We start from the raw sequence: 16,209 nt of genomic DNA, 5'->3' as shown, positions 1-16,209 counted from the left end.
ATTACCCTATACATTATAAAATAAAAAACTAACTGAAATATGAATAATTTCTTTATTAAAACAAGAATTTGAAAGAGCTCCCAAAAATATCTATTCCAGAACAAAGCATATTTACATCTTCTAGAGTATGCCAATTTATTGATTTTAGTAATGGTTATTTAGTTTCCCTATTTATCAGAGGTTATTTCAGAAAACTTACGGAAAAAGGGAAATACCGGAAACCACTCAATTTGACTTGACTATCTCATGTAGGCATATTTTAAACCACACTGAAATAATTAAAATTTAGTTAAACTGTGACGATTTGTGGTATTTCAGACTTACAATGATTGCGCGAAGTTAACGTGTCGATTCTTGAAATTTTTATGATTTTCCTAAAGCTGTTTAAATAACTTAATATAATGTCAGATAAATAAAAAAAAGGTTTTAATACGTTGCTTACGATCTGTTTTATGTTATTCCACGTGACCATATTTACTTATTTAGTTCAAATTGTTTCTATGAGAGGGCGCGACTGTCGCGATTCCACTCTGATGGCAGCCTTCTAGCTGGTACGTCCCCGCCACATCCAATCGTGCTTCTAGTCTAATTTCTATGGCTATGACATCGTGACGTAAGATAAACCTAAAAACAAGTTCGGCAAGCGTAGCTGAATTTATAAAAAAAGATTAGAGAATACACGTGTTTCGTTTCGGAACCTTTTTAATAAAAATCACCTTTGGATAACGTTAAAATAATATGGGTAAAGCCAGCAGAGCTAAATGGAGACAAAAGTTAATGAATGATGATGGTTAGTGAATAATTCATTGTTTAAACGACATATCAGATAAAATTTTTAATTATAGGCAGAAAATTACAAGCCAAACCTAAAACTGACACGAAGCTTTTTGATAAGTTGATGAAAAAAGTATGACTAATTAGGTATACTTCACTTTCAATTAAATAATATATGAATTACCATATTCTACTCAAAGGCTGAAGATCATGTGGAATCCTTCAATTATGAGCAAGCTAGAAAGTGTTACGAAGACGCATTATCAGATAATCCTAATCACGTTGGTGCTTTAGAAGCATACGCTGGAGTATTACTTGAGTTGGGAGATATTAAAGATGCAGAGAAGGTACTATACTTAATTTATGACTTTATAGAAAAAAAATAATTAATAAATTTACAGGCATTATTAAAAGCTACAGAAGCAGCACCCACTGAAGGATATGGAAAATACTTCTCATTAGCGCAAATATACAATGGTCAAAAGTCTTTGGAATTTTATAGAAAAGGCATTGGAATTATTGAAGATTTAATGAAGGAAGAACATGAAACAGCAGCTGCGTCAAATGCAGTTAATAATATATTTGTTGGGATGGTTTAAAATAATGCTTTAAAATTTCTCTATTTAAGGGCTTTGAAACAAAAAAGCTTGATATGTCAAATGCATATTGTGCAATGGTGGAAATTTATATGACAGACTGTTGGTACTGTAAAAGAAAATATTTTTTACCATATCTTTTAGCTGAGTAATTTTCCTAATAGTGACTTAGATGACGCAGAAGAAAAATGTAAATTACACGTACAAGATGCTATTGACAGTTGTCCAACTAATCCTGAAGCGGTTCAATGTTTGGCAAACTACCAATTAATTACAGGGAATTTTGACGTTAGTTAATATGAAATTAAGTTAAAAACTTAAATATTTGTTCTATAGGGTCTGAACATGATAACTTAACTTATAGGAAGCAAAAGAAAGCATGGATAAGAGTTTAAACCTATGGTTACCTAAATATCAAGATGCGAGGGAAAACCGGGAATCTTCCGAAGATGTTTTAGTAACAAATATCTTTTTTGTATTTTATTTGGATACATTATTATTAAAATTTCCAGGACTGCCCACTCAGTTACGATTCTAGGATATCAACTAGCAAGATGCTCATAGAACTTGAAATGCACAATGTATGGCTTAAAAAATTATGGTTTTAAAAAATGCAATGAAAATTTTCTTGTAGGAGGCTTGTGACATATTGGAGGGATTATTGGAAGAAAATGATGAAGTTGTTGATGTGTGGTACTTATTAGGATGGTTAAATTTCCAAAGAGGAGAAGAATATCTTGGGAATGCTCAGTTTTACCTCATAAAAACTAAAGAGGTTTCTGCAAGGCTAGGAGATGAAGACAAAGAACAAATGGAACACGTTGAAGATCTTTTAATTCAAATTGGAGAAGGAGAGGAAAGTGAGGAAGGGGAAGATAAACTAAGTGATTTAGATGGGTGGGAAACGGAAGAAGAAATGGAAGAACAGTAAATTTTGTTAAATTTGTTATAAAGACTCGTAGTTTCAATAAATTTTAAGAATTGGCTTTATCCAATTTAATTCTTAAGTACAAAAGCTGGAAGTAAGGTATAATCAAATGCAATGGTACTTAAATGTCCTCCCCTTTAAGTTTATAACAATAAAATTACTGTACACTCACCTTAAAACAACATTCAAATTTGACTAGTTAAAAAAAAAACTTAAGAACCCTCAAGTCTATTTAATTGTCCAAACTGCCACGATTCAAGGCACATATTTATAATTCCATTCATTAAATGGGATCACACTTTGTGTTGCAAAGCCTCTTGCACTGCGTCAACTTGCATAATTACTCCATCAATAAACTAAAAATTTAAATTGCTAATTAGAATCTTCAATGAAATAGTGGTTGCCATTTTTCTTACCGGCCTTTGCAAGGAATTTACTTCAAGCATAGATCTAATTAACCCATGCATAGCACCAGAAAAACTGAGAAAATAAGTATAATTAAACATTGATTAGTGTATTGACTAATAGTTAACCATTTGACTATTCGTGATTTGCTCTAAATCAGTCTTTGCCATTATTGATCTAACCCTAGTTGAGGGAGAAACTGAACTCTGTTTCTGTCAAAATCTCCATATTGGTTTCAAGCCATTTATAATAGAAATGCCCGCTAAACCATTTTTTTTTGAGAAGGCAGTGTCTCAAGAGTGTTTTGAGAGCAGTAAAATTGAACATGAGGTAAAGTAATCGGAGCAGATTCAACATATAAATGGAATATAAAAGAGTTAAAGGGGGATCTCCAGCACAGCCAAATGGAAATGCTATAAGAATTTACCAAGAATTTTCAGGGAAGTTAATATTTCCACTCATGACAGCCAAAGCAATACTGTCACCTCTTTCATAAGCGGAATCAAAAGGAGATTTGAAATAGCACATAGCATACAAACAGCATCCTAAAGACTGAAATTGCAACTTTTTTTAAGAAAATTTTTATGAACAATGAATTTAATATAAATCAACTTACCCAAATATCAACCCTCTCATCAATAGAACAATGACTCTCAACGGTAAATAATTCAGGAGCTTTATAAGGCATGGAACACTTCTCTGACGCTAAATCCTGCAAAGATAATATTATTGTAATTTCAATAAAAAATTTTGTCACACTGAACATCACTTGTAAAGACTGGGCATCAGTGTTTTTTCTAATTTCCATTCTGGCTTTCCCCATTGAGCCAAAATCCATCCATATTGGAGTGTCATCTTCAGCCATTACTACATTAGCGGGCTTTAAATCTCTTAAGTTTAAGAATTATTAATTCCAGGTCATATCAGAGTACAAATTTGTTGAATACCTATGTACAAGGGGGTAAGGCTGGGCGGAATGTATAGCTTTGATTCCTTCACACAATTGTCGGAATAATCTCAGCACCCTTTCTTCAGAAATAAAATTATTGGTTTTTCCCCGAATTACGAGCTCATCTTGAAGAGTTCCACGCTGGAAAAAATTGGACATACTATAATAAAAAAAATTAATTATAGATGAAAATTATAGTTAATTACCTTATAATATGGTAGTAATACTCGAACTTCACTATTTAAAGTACGTGAAAATTCAGGTTTAGGATGTAGGTAAAAGTCTACGCATTTGATTAAATTGGGATGGTCAAATGAATTATAGTATTCAGCTTCTTGAATTGCGGTTCTCTCATCATTCTGGGAATGACAGACTATTCTTTTCATAGCATAATATCGTTTCGTTTCACAGTCTTGTACTAAGTCAACTACGCTGAAGCCTCTTAAACAAAAACACTCGATAAAAACTTTCCATGTTTCGAAAATAGAGTACCAGTTATATTTAAATTCTTACCCTTCTCCGAGTCTTGTTTTTACAGTACACTTTCTCCTCTGAACTTCAACAACTTCTTTACCACAAGCGCAACCCATGGTGAACAATATGCTCAACCCAATAGAATTCATTTTATAAAACCACAGGAAATTCCTTCATTGTAAAATATAATAGCAAAGGCCTAACTAAATTGACACGACGCGTTGTACCATTCGTTAACATAAAAATAAATTCAAAATGTAATTGATTAAAATATGTAGAAACGTTTAAAGAAAACCTGGTTATTAAAAAATAAGACTTTTCTTGTATTAATAATCAGCTTTCCAACGTCTTTAAAACATTTAAACGATTAAATCGATTAGAAAGGGGGAAATGACACAACACATTTTCTTACCCACCCCGAATATATTCAAATATTGGCGCCAAAAATTGTCAAATTGTATTTTAATCGAAGATCTTTTACAATCCATGGAAAAATGTGGCAGTGATTCAAGTTCATTGTAAAATTCAGTGTTAATTTTTTTCCGTATACATTTAAAATCACTTGCATTTTGTTATTAATACAACGAGGAACAAATTATATAAATGCAGGATACACGCGTATAAATTACTTAGAATTTACTCCTCTATAGGAACTATTAATAAAAAAATTACTTTCATTGAAAGTATTGAAATAAATCAAGTAATGGCAGACACGAGTATCAGGCAATTACATAAAATAGTTGTTATTAAGGGCTAAGAGAAGCAGGGCTAACTACTTTACATGAATAAAATATTTTGGTAATGCGATGGGCCAAGTAAAATAATAATTTAAGAAAATCAAGTTTCCTAGAACACTGCAACCCACGCAAAACGCAGTTAGGAACTTAAGAAAATTCTTCAACCATGATTTGTTAGTAGCTGCAAAGTAAGAATATTCAGAAAACCTCCGATAACAATAGATCAAATAATGAATTAAGAAAAACAAACCAGTTGCTGTCATAGTTGAAACAGAATGAACCGAGCTTGTTTGGCTAGCTTGAGAAGGAGATCTTTGCCTCAAATGTGTTCCACAAAAATTTTCAGTTAACCTTTCAGAGTAAAATGAAGGGGGCCATGAACGAACTGAAGCGGCTGAAGATTGCCAGTCACCATTGCAAAATGAACCTTGAGCAAAAATGAAATTTAATTAATTTGAATCCTACCATAACAAATTCTTTGTAAATATGACCAAAGGACATACCAGCCGCACTCGTAGCCCTGCTTTCTTGCGAGCCTGTTACTGAAGGTGGAGGTGTAAAAAGTCCTGATGACTGGTACCCAGCCATGGCATAATTCATAGCCATTTTCTCCCGTGGAGATATTTTGCTATCATAAGCGGAAGGTAAGGACCAAAATCCACCAGCTACCCAAGATGAATGTGTAACAGATTTTGGATTGAATTTAGCTGGTTTAAGAATTGGATAGTGATTCTTCATCAAATGGCTGATTTCAAATTCATATCCAATATCACCTCGGTCTAAAAAACACAAACTTTAATATCAGTTAATTACTTGGTGTCAAGGTTTGAACAAAAAGGGGTTATCTTACAAGGAAACGTTTTTTCATTAGGAGGTGTTATATGAACAGCATTCAGACTCGTATCCAGAGGAGACAAAGGATCTGTGACACTATCTTCATCAGTTGAAAAGCTATCATCCAACATACTGTTACTTGGAAAAGGATAATTAACACTCGAAGATGAACATTCCGCCTTTTTTAATTTGAACGTTGTAATTTTGTTTCTAAATATAGATATGAATTAAAAAGGGAATGTTTTGAAATTGTTAACTATTGTATTACCCATTATTTTTTGATAATTGTCTTATTTTAAAATAATACACCAGAAAGCTGAATATCCAGATGAAGAAAGTCATAGCTGGTTGTGCGTAAATTAGGTATTTTTTGTAATATATTTTTGATAACAATTCATCAGAATAGAGAACTTGAAGGGTCACCCAAAACAGAGTCAAGAGGGCATCATTTAGTTGCCATCTACAGGTAAATACCTTAATAAAATATATATTTTCTTTAAAAAAAATATTATAAAAATCTAACCGTTCTTTGCCAATAAACCCAACCACTAAAGTAGTCGAAATAAAGCCAATAAAAAGAGAAATTTGGCTTTGAGGAAGGTAAGTTACAATTGCGTTGAGAAATGCTATTTTTTGGGTTTCCTGCAATTCACTTAGAGACTGAATGAAGAGAGGGAATAGAGATAAAAGACTGACAATCATGAAGATATAAGTCGCTTTAGGTAGATTGAAAGATTTCACAAGCACTGGAGCAATATCTCCCACATTTGAGCTGAAATTTGGAGGCAAAGAGTTGCGTAGTATGGCATCTTGTTTGGCCAAGTATTTTTGAGTGTGTATGTCACAGTGCCAACATAAGCAATACAGTTTATCCAAGTGATTTATATAGTTCTGGTATTCTTCAGATTCATTGTCCTGAAATTCAACAATTATTTGTGGAAAAAGGAGCTTTTAGAATAACTTACTGCATTAACAGGAACAAAAGCTGATAACATTTTCATTTTAATCACTTGGTTCGAGTTACATTGGGTGCATAAACTATTTGACCAAGACCTAATTTTTTTCCTTTTCAAGTTAACGCCCATAACAGGAAAGTTGAGGTTTTCATCATACTGAGCTGGTATTGGTTTATTATAGTCCCCATCCTTAGAAACACAAAAATCTTTAACTAAATATCATAATTAAAATTACATATTATTTGAAATTTACATTTTTAAATCCATTATACTGCTCACAAGATAAGCAGTCCCAGCAGTTCCTATTGCCATAAGGAACAATATTTTTTCCACCACAAAACCAACACTCAACTTTTATAGGAAACTTTGGCCTAAAAACATGTTTCACATAATTACACCTCTATAAATGGCAAATGCCGGTCTAGCTCAGACCTCCACGTTTTTTTTACCAAGGCTTACGAAAAACAAAAGGCTTACCTTATCTTTCGATAAGAAAAGTAAAAAAGAAATGGTATCACAAAAATAACAGCGGCTGCCAATAAACAACCATGAAAGCTTACTATTTCGACTAGTCCTTTAGTTAAAATAAACATTTAATTATTAGTTTATTTGTATTATATATCCGAAGCTGAAAGTCGTCCTAAACAAACTTTTAAAATAATCGACAGCGATTTTTGCCGCGAAAAAATGGTGTGGAAGGTCAATGCCCCAAGACGTGACCCCACACATTGCGTACGTACAGCCTACAGGGGTCGCCGTCTACTTTCCCTTTCAATTTTGCGTGCTCTTTTCTAGGCATAGGAATCCTTAGGGGAGTAAATAAAACTATTTGGCTTTCTTTTACTATGATAAAATGTTTGCAATTTTTTTCTTTAAAAATGTCAGACTTAGGTATTCAAACATTCAGTCTTACATTAATTTTGTAAAATACTTTAATGAGGAGAAAAATTCCACTACTTTGAGAGCAACTGAGGCCACAAAAACTATAACTATTGTCCCAGGTAAAGGACTGCCTCCCGAAATTGGTGGTGATTGTTGTATGTCTGGATGCCAAAATTGTGTTTGGGTTAAATTTGCCGAAGAAACTCTTGCTTATTACGAAGATGGTGGGGATAAAGCCATGTTAGAAATTGAAAAGATAGAAGATACAAATTTAAAAGCCTTCATCAAGTTGCAATTAAAACTGAGAAATGTATCATAAGTTTTATTTTATGTATGTAAAAATGAAATTACAACTTTAGAAAAAATATAATCTTAAAACACTACAATAACCGTTCTTATTTTTGTCTAATGGCACAATTTTATTATCTCTAAAAAAATTTTAATATCAGTTTATGTAACGTATCACTATAAAAAGTGTGTTTTACCTTGAATGATGAAATTATAAGCTTGAGAAACTGTTGAATTTGGATTTGATTCCAGAATAGATTTTCCCTCATCACAGCTTTTACCTACAATAGGATCTAAAGGGATTTTCCCTAAAACTGGCACACCCATTTCTTCACTCAACTGATCACATCCTCCAGTAGTTGGTGGGAATATTTGAGAGACAGTCTAAACAAAAAAGGATAGAAAATATTAGTTGCAATATATCTTTGTTAAAAATAGTTTTCATAATTTACCTTGCATTTTGGACAAGTGAACCCACTCATATTTTCAATGATTCCCAAAACTTTGATATTAACTTTCTTACAAAAATTTATTTCCTTCCTTACATCTAACAATGACACTTCCTACTCATAATAAAAGTAATTTTTAATTTAAAAATATTGCAATTTATATTGATGGTTATACTTGTGGCGTTGTCACTATGATGGCACCGGTTAAATTGCAAGATTTCAAATACTGAACCACAGAAAGGTGTTCATCTGATGTTCCAGGTGGTGTATCAACCAATAAATAGTCCAAATCTCCCCAATCAACATCTCTTAGAAACTGTTTGATCATACCTAAAGGAAAAAAAATAATAGTCCACAAAAATGTAAATAGCACTTCTTAATAACTACCATTCTTTTTGGGGCCCCTCCATATTACTGCATCGTCTAAACTTCCTAGTAGAAAGCCAACGGACATAACACCAAGATTTTCTTCGACGTACTTGCAAAACAAAATTAACTTCATTTTATAAAGTAAACCTTAAAACAAATGATGAATTTTACCACTGGAGACCATCCAGAACCACTTTGATGAACCTGTAGGACAAAATTACTATTGTGATGTTTTTATGGAATAAACAAAGTATTTACAGCTTCTCCTTCCAACCCCATCACTCTTGGCATTGAAGGGCCACATAAATCAACATCCATTACAGCTACCTAATGCAAAATCGAAAATGAAAAATAAACTCCAAGAAGTTATTTAAAATAATATGAACTTTTATTCTTTACATTTTTGGAGGATTCCTCAACTGCGGCTAGAGCATGGGCTAATGTTGCAGTTACAGTTGTCTTTCCAACCCCACCCTTTCCAGATAAAACTAATATTATGTGTTTTACTGAGGCTAATTTTTGACGAATAATGTTGATATCTTTGAAATTTAATTATAGTTATTAATATGTGTTTTTATGAAAGGCAGTTCTTAGTGAAATCTTTTCAATTATACCAGGATCTGGTCCTTTATTCTGTCCTAAAGCGCATACATTTTGATTTGGACATCCTTGACAAGCTGAAGCTTTTCCAGCACTGTCGCTCTCAGTTCCAGGGCAATCTATTTAGGAAGATTAGTTTTATCTATCACAATATGAATAGTTTCATCTACAATAATACAAATAAGTAATTAGCTTGGTTATAAACTTCAAATAAAAAATTATTGGTTAAAAACTGTAATGAAGACCAAATTATTGTAAATCAGTAGAATACAATTTATTATGGCAACAAACTATAATTAATTACACTTTTTAACTCAAATGTAAACCATTTGTTTACAATAATTTGAATAAAATCCAAATGTAAATACTCTAAGCAAACGTAAAAGAAATTGTTATCAGTATTTTTTTGGAGAGAAATATCTCAAAATAGAAAAACTTAACTTTGATTAACATTTAATTGATTTTTAAACATGAAATACGGATCAACTGTTAAAACATTACATCCTAATCATGGCCACATTTAAGAATAAAATGGTGACCTTTTATTTAGTTTTAGTGTCATCTTTTTTGTGTTTCCTTAACACGTAAATTTCTTCTCTTATTTGTTTCAGTAATGTTCTTGACATGAAAACTGTATTCTGATTTTGAAGAAAAGTTATAAAGCCGCTTTGGCCCAAAATGGAAATTGGCACTATTTCAAGAACAGTGACTGGAATGATTCTTTTACCAGTTTCAAAAACCAGTTCCCTGGTTAACTCCAAATGAGCTATCACTGTATTACTCCATTCATTTCGGCCTTCAAAATTTTTGAAACACCATAAACATGGTTCATTAAAACGATAGTGTTGAGGTGGTGTGACTTTGCATTCCTCAAACATAGTAGCAAACAGAAATAGAATTCCAGCTGTGAAACGACTAAGCGCTGAACTGATTCGAAGTATGATGTCATCACCTGCATTGGCCATTTGTAAAATACGTACGCATCCTTTTAGCATAAGACCTTTAGCTTTCTCAGGGTGCATACCAACCTGACTTTCTTCAATTTTGTCAGGAGAATTGGTTTCGTAAACTATTTTATTTTGGGAGATAGCTTCTGATCCTTTAATAGACTGGCTGGTTCCCTCAGTAGATTCAACTGTTTCCTTATCAAATTCTTGATCCTCTTTAATAGGCTCTAAGGTTTGTGATGGTGACTTTCTGTTTACTGACCAAGAAACTATTTTATTTGGCACTATGTCATTTCTAGCTGCATCTACTATGTCAATATCAGCAATTTTTAGTTGCTCTTGTAATTCTTTGATCCAATTTTTACTGTAGTACTTTCTTATATTTTTGCCTCCTTTGCTTGTCATAAGATACTCATTCCAAACTGCTAACAGTACAGAATGGCATAATACAGAACTAGAAATTTTCTCAATTTTTCTGCCAAGTGTAATCATTTCTTGTGTTAGTGAGGAGCTTTTAAGATTTATAATTGTGGTATCTTTGGTATCAAATTCATGCTTCCACGTTTCGCTTTCTGGGGCAAACTGCCTCAAAATGTTTTCCATTTTTTGAAGTTGTCGCATGCGGTTAGGGATACTGTTTCTTCTTTGATTTAAACTTCCTTTGTTGGTCTTATAGTTACCAAACTGCAATAAGGATAAAACACTGGAAGATACTTCGGCGGGAACAATTCTAAACTCATCAGCAATAGGAGAGAGATTGTAATGGTTAATGTACAACTCTGCGCAGTACTCTTTCATTCTTGCGATGTGTTTTCCTTCTGCCTTGGCCATTCCTTCAAATAGATTCAAATTCCTGCGAATTTCATCTTCTTGTAAATTTTTGAAGAACTGACAGCATTCCAAAAGTTGCTGTTTGAAGTGGTCTGGAATAAGGTTTTCTTTGAAGAGAGCTTTTTCAGTATAGATACTGCCATCAGGATCTAACATGGTACATCTTCCAATTAAAGGGTGTCTCAAATAATACAGCTGCAGATCCATCATGCCTTTGTACCCCAAACACACCACATAGACTTCTGAATTTCCAGATTTACTAGTAGCTGGTTTGAAAACGTGAACTTGACGAAAGACACAATTTAACAGGTACATTAAACAAACATTTTCTACCTCAAAGAATGTGAACATTTTGACAACCAAACTGCCATTCCTAGCCAAAATATGCAAACTGGTTGCAATTTCAGCATAATGAATATGGGAAACTGTAGCTTCTTGTTCTTCGGGTATGTCTTGACAATCAATACTTCCATCAGCAGTTATTAAATGTATTGGAGTATCCCCAACAGCTTGTAAGATATCATCTACATATCTTGGATCAGTTATGTCTCCAGTGTTGAAATGACCAAAATGCCAATGATTCAAAGTTTGAAATAAAAATCTATCATCCATTATCGCAAAGCCTGAAGCATTCCCTTCATAATAAGGATTTAATGTATTCGCTACCCACTCCCAATGGAGACCTTTTACGCAGTTTAACTTCAAGTAATGGTTTAGTGATGTGACAAAAGCCCCTGGCGCTTCACATAAATGAACTGTGTTGAAAAATTCTCCAGGTTTTAAATGGCTGGGAACCAGAGGGAAATTTGACAAGATTTCATAGAATTTGCACCAAGCTTGAGTTAGCAACTCCGGTTTTATTTGTCTTCTTAATGCGGGTATCACGCCACTGGTTCTGTGAGTGAAGGACGTGTGCTCGTGCCATTCTGATGGTTCTTTGTCACTCAAACAATCTTTGGTTTTATTTAATTCTTTTTTCAGTTTCTGCAAGCTTGCAAGCTGCCACAATTCATCTTTATACCAATCAGACAAGGGAGGAAGTTTGTAATGAACTGTGGGATCCTTTCCAAACCCAAATTTCTTGTTGAACATCAACTCAGCTTCAGCTTCTACTTCGGTCATTGTTTCTTTCAAGTAGTTACTTTGAAACAATAAAATAATGTGCAAAATAAAAGTTATCTCTGTAATAATATATTATCTTCTCTTCATTTGGGGGTACAATATGGTTAATCTATCTACCAACAATTAACTATAATGTTAATAAACTCTGGTAAAGACAAAGCAAATTACAACAGCAGATGGTAAAAATACAAGAAGTTACAGATAAAGTGAAGAGTAAAATATGTCGTTTTAAAATTTTAGTACATGTAGACATTGACGTGATCCAGATCTACCATTACAAATTATATATTTTATCAGTCATACAGATGTGCAAGCAAGTAAAAATTGCTACGGTAAAGTTAGCGGGGTGGAAAAAAAGGGGAGACATTGAAGTCGATCAACAAAAGTAATGAAGCTTTCCCACAATCCCACCCTGGGTGTTGAATGTGTTCACGAGTGGAAATAATCAAATAACAAAATCGCATGCGAGACGTTGCCCGTTTTGTAAACGAATTTTTTTTTTAATTTTAACTGTGACATAAGACTGAATATGGTAAAACCAACTCAACGCTGAATCTTTAACTTTACAAAATCGAAGTAGTTCCAAAAAAATATCTAATCCTTATGAAAAATTAGAATAACTTACGTTCTGGCACTTGCGCTTGCATCACGACTTCAATATCTTTTTTTTTGGGAAAATTGGGAGTTTTGGGACCAACTTACTACACTATTGCCATCTAGCATCCAAGCCAAGAAAATTTGGGTACAAAATGGTCATAGGCACCAAATAAATATCTTTCTTATTTTGAAAAAAAAAAGGTACAAAATGGTCAAGATTATTAGAGAAATTCGCTATATATGCAAAACGGTTACCAAATAGGTCATAGATAAATAGAACCGTTAAATAAAAAAATTAGCAAACGAGGTTAAATTAAGGAAACAGGTTCATTTTCACAATGCACATTTTCATTAGTTTTTTTCATACTACCAGAGAGTATAAAGTCCCCTCGCTATCATGAGAGGAGTCTCTTCCAATTGCGGTAATGTTAAAATTTGTAAGAGATTTTTGAAGAGCGCGCTTCATGGGATATAGTTCTGGTCCCCTAAACGCGATGGCGCTAGTGAAAACATTGGTTTTCTTTAATTTTAACGATGGTCATTTTGTTATAAAAAAGAAATTTAACGGAAAATATCTTAAGTGAGTACAAGAAAGTTTACTATTTTATTATATTTTAGTATGACAACCACTAATTTTTAATAAATTAAAGAAATTCATGGAAAACAGTACTGTACTAGTATCAAAGATAATTTAAACTCGTACCCTAGATTCGAAATCACTCTCTCGCGCGTTGCCGATAGCGTTTACCCACTTCCCGCTGGAACTCAGAAAAAATTCGCTCCATGGTTTGAGCCTTACCGCAACCGATGGAGCCCGATTTTTCTGAGGTCACGTGCCGGAAAAGGGTAAACGCTTCGTAACCAAACCGTCAATGGGAAAGCTCTCGGTAGTCGAATCTAGGGTACGCGAGGGTACGAGTTTAAATTATCTTTGCTAGTATTCAGCCTTGGAAATAACGGTGGTCAAGTGGTCAAAGACCAGTTTATTTATTCAAAATTTGGGGGGTCACTGGTCACCGTGTCCAGTTTATTAATTCGAAATAATAACAAAAAATAGAAGGTGACCAGTTTAATAATTCGGAATGAGGGGGGGGGGGCAGAATAACAATAGTAGCGGGGATTGGTGTATATAGCAACAAGGCCTTCACACCAGGCGCACAGGGAGAAAAGTCCGCGAACAAACGTATTGAGAAAGAACAAACGCGCTGAAAGGGATACACATCAGAAAAATAAATACAAAAAGAACAATAATCACAATCATCGCGGAAAAGCTTTACGAAGAAGTTTACAAGTGTCCAAAATCACATCTTGCCAACCCGCGTGAACGGCGGTGAGAACACCCACCACGGAGTCCGGGAGACCCCGCGCCTGGAGCTAAAGGTAGAGATTCCGCCGAGGGGTCGCGAAGGAGGCACACGCGAACAGGACGTGTTCGGCGTCCTCTCGTACCGCACACCGAGGGCAGGAGTCCGAGTTCCGAAGCCCGAAACGATGAAGAACCGCCTTTGTGGGAAGTCTGCCACAACCAAGCCGCGCGAGAAGAGTGTAATCCAATCTAGGAAGTTGAACGGCCAGAACGGCGGAGACGAACAGTTTATTAAATCAAGGTGTCTATTAATTTTGATTTTCCTATAAACTCCGCGTACTACCTCGCTCGCATCCCACGAACGAGTCGAAACTGTCGAACCCCGTCTGCCCTCAAACCCTCAATCCTCTAGTTCCCTTTCCCCCGAGTACGGTAGGCTACGCGGTAACGGACCGGGGACTCTGGAGCTACGGGGCCTAGAGTAGAGAGAGAGAATACGGTAAATTACGAGGGTCTTCTAGGCTATGGAAAGTAGTCTTAGGTGAGATAGTACTATATTGTACTATTCTTGTGATACTAATAAAATAAAGTTAACTATTTTGAATACGTGTAAAATTACCAACATAATCTAACTTCTAAACATGTAGTATAGGTTTTTTAGGCTTATAAAATGACATTAGAACATTTTATATGAGATCAGTTTAATAATTAATAAGCTAGGGGGTCACTGGTCACAAGGTACAGTTTATTAATTAATAATCTAAGGGGTCACTGGTCATAAGGACCAATTAAAAAAAATAGCATATTTCCAAGGCTGCTGGTATTCCCATTTATTCCCCAACGCGTATGTCTTCAAGGGGAACTACGAAGTTTCTAACTCCTATCTCCTAGCCACCGACTAGTCGGACACTTTTTCGTCAAATAATATCATGTGTAACATAATTACTCATAAGTGTGCCTCTGTTTAACATTTCGGTATTAAAAATTTAAATGAGACCTTGTTTCACAGCCATCAAAGAAAATATGGACTACCGTCGCATAAATCTGGTTTTAACTTCCTTCCCTCCCCGCCAGAACTAGTTTTGACGACGATAAAACCGTCATCGACTGGAAGGTGACGTCAATTACGTCATATCCTTGCGACAAGGTCTCATTGAGAAAAAGTTATTTCTGGCACACTTATGAGTAATTATGTTACATATGATAATATTGACCTTATTTGGAACTCATTTAAAAGTATACTCCTCAATGGTATTTCTTTTGTGTCTAATAAACACACTAACGCAAGAATATCTATGCAGTGGCGGCCTAAGGGGGGGGGGCGGTCCGCCCCGGTTACCAGGGCAGCAGGGGGTGCCATCAGAGAAGCTCGAGGGGGGGGGGGTGCAAATCAGAACGATTGAACTTGAAGAAGACGGACCTGTGAAAACTTCTGCACGGTCCTGGGGGGTGTCACAAAACACTGCCGCCGCCCCGGGGACCCAGCCTTCTTAAGCCGTCACTGTATCTATGTCCCGTAGGCATAAATTAAATGCTTGGCGTCTATTTGTACAAGCTAAGAGAAATAACAAAACTAATCCTGAGAAACTTGCGGAACTTCACTCTAAATATGTAAAGTCCCGTACTGCTTATATCAATGAGTCACGAAAATACAAACGTAGGGAAGAAAAACACTTAACCGGGCAAATATATTCGAATCCTAATTAGGTCTTCGGGAGCCATGTGCGGAAGTTGAGAACCTCACCTTTTACTATTTCGGAAATGGCACTTAGAGATGGCTCCCTGACCATTCCCACAATTGCTGATACGTTAAATGACTATTTTGCAAATGTGCCCTCCAACGTACCTCCAGCTCCAACCGTTAATTTTGATGCTCTAACAGTTCCTAGTCAATCACTGCATATCTTCAGTTGCACTCCTCAAGATGTCATTCGTTTACTACGAAAATCAAACTATTCCCAGTCAGCCGGTCCAATGGCCTTCATCCAGTTCTTTAAAAGGGAATAGAACTTCCAACGCGTTCTTTATGGAAAACCCCATCAATTTCCTTTATTCCCTTCACAATCCGCGATTATCAGCGCCGCAGGTGTGAAAATCCATGGTAGGCAGTGGATAATATTGGAACCCTCGGAGGGCGACAGAAATACCAGAGGTTATATTCCCTT

General features: G+C 34.9%; 4 protein-coding genes across 5 annotated transcripts; 1 reads left to right on the top strand and 3 right to left on the bottom strand.

Moving 5' to 3' along the window:
- The first annotated feature begins 645 nt into the window (after positions 1 to 645).
- Positions 646 to 2,360, top strand: LOC149932825 (uncharacterized). The gene is made up of 9 exons (XM_090156148.1): positions 646 to 790; positions 846 to 907; positions 975 to 1,121; positions 1,176 to 1,343; positions 1,403 to 1,476; positions 1,535 to 1,658; positions 1,735 to 1,827; positions 1,883 to 1,951; positions 2,005 to 2,360. The coding sequence occupies exons 1-9, from the start codon at positions 739 to 741 to the stop codon at positions 2,299 to 2,301; spliced, it is 1,086 nt and encodes a 361-aa protein (XP_090012274.1). The 5' UTR covers positions 646 to 738; the 3' UTR covers positions 2,302 to 2,360.
- Positions 2,361 to 2,515: 155 nt separating this feature from the next.
- LOC149932824 (serine/threonine-protein kinase 16) lies at positions 2,516 to 4,498 on the bottom strand. Its single transcript, XM_090156149.1, has 8 exons — positions 4,166 to 4,498; positions 3,859 to 4,093; positions 3,651 to 3,793; positions 3,473 to 3,593; positions 3,320 to 3,415; positions 3,131 to 3,255; positions 2,715 to 2,778; positions 2,516 to 2,654 (listed from the first exon to the last, which is right to left on the bottom strand). The coding sequence occupies exons 1-8, from the start codon at positions 4,273 to 4,275 to the stop codon at positions 2,592 to 2,594; spliced, it is 957 nt and encodes a 318-aa protein (XP_090012275.1). The 5' UTR covers positions 4,276 to 4,498; the 3' UTR covers positions 2,516 to 2,591.
- Positions 4,499 to 4,617: 119 nt separating this feature from the next.
- LOC149932823 (transmembrane protein 201 homolog) lies at positions 4,618 to 7,778 on the bottom strand. The gene is made up of 9 exons (XM_090157486.1): positions 7,131 to 7,778; positions 6,907 to 7,024; positions 6,663 to 6,842; positions 6,221 to 6,612; positions 5,966 to 6,157; positions 5,714 to 5,907; positions 5,367 to 5,642; positions 5,114 to 5,290; positions 4,618 to 5,044 (listed from the first exon to the last, which is right to left on the bottom strand). The coding sequence occupies exons 1-9, from the start codon at positions 7,244 to 7,246 to the stop codon at positions 4,899 to 4,901; spliced, it is 1,791 nt and encodes a 596-aa protein (XP_090013612.1). The 5' UTR covers positions 7,247 to 7,778; the 3' UTR covers positions 4,618 to 4,898.
- A 66-nt stretch (positions 7,779 to 7,844) lies between these two features.
- Nubp1 (NUBP iron-sulfur cluster assembly factor 1) lies at positions 7,845 to 12,897 on the bottom strand. Of its 2 annotated transcripts, XM_090157485.1 has the most exons (10): positions 12,767 to 12,897; positions 9,256 to 9,360; positions 9,041 to 9,180; positions 8,900 to 8,968; positions 8,813 to 8,845; positions 8,660 to 8,750; positions 8,448 to 8,602; positions 8,276 to 8,386; positions 8,021 to 8,207; positions 7,845 to 7,963 (listed from the first exon to the last, which is right to left on the bottom strand). In XM_090157485.1, exons 1-10 carry the CDS (start codon positions 12,786 to 12,788, stop codon positions 7,941 to 7,943), a joined length of 936 nt encoding a protein of 311 aa, XP_090013611.1. In that variant the 5' UTR covers positions 12,789 to 12,897; the 3' UTR covers positions 7,845 to 7,940. The 2 variants fall into 2 exon arrangements, with proteins under 2 accessions (XP_090013611.1, XP_090013610.1); XM_090157484.1 differs by lacking the exons at positions 7,845 to 7,963; positions 8,021 to 8,207; positions 8,276 to 8,386; ... (4 more) ...; positions 9,041 to 9,180; positions 9,256 to 9,360 and adding an exon at positions 9,626 to 12,160 and having other exon boundaries at positions 12,767 to 12,812.
- Positions 12,898 to 16,209: the final 3,312 nt, after the last annotated feature.

This window comes from Leiobunum rupestre, chromosome 8 (assembly GCF_980474605.1).
Source record: "Leiobunum rupestre chromosome 8, qqLeiRupe1.1.hap1, whole genome shotgun sequence".
NCBI classification, from domain to species: domain Eukaryota; kingdom Metazoa; phylum Arthropoda; class Arachnida; order Opiliones; family Sclerosomatidae; genus Leiobunum; species Leiobunum rupestre.
This window is presented reverse-complemented; position numbering and strand designations above follow the sequence as displayed.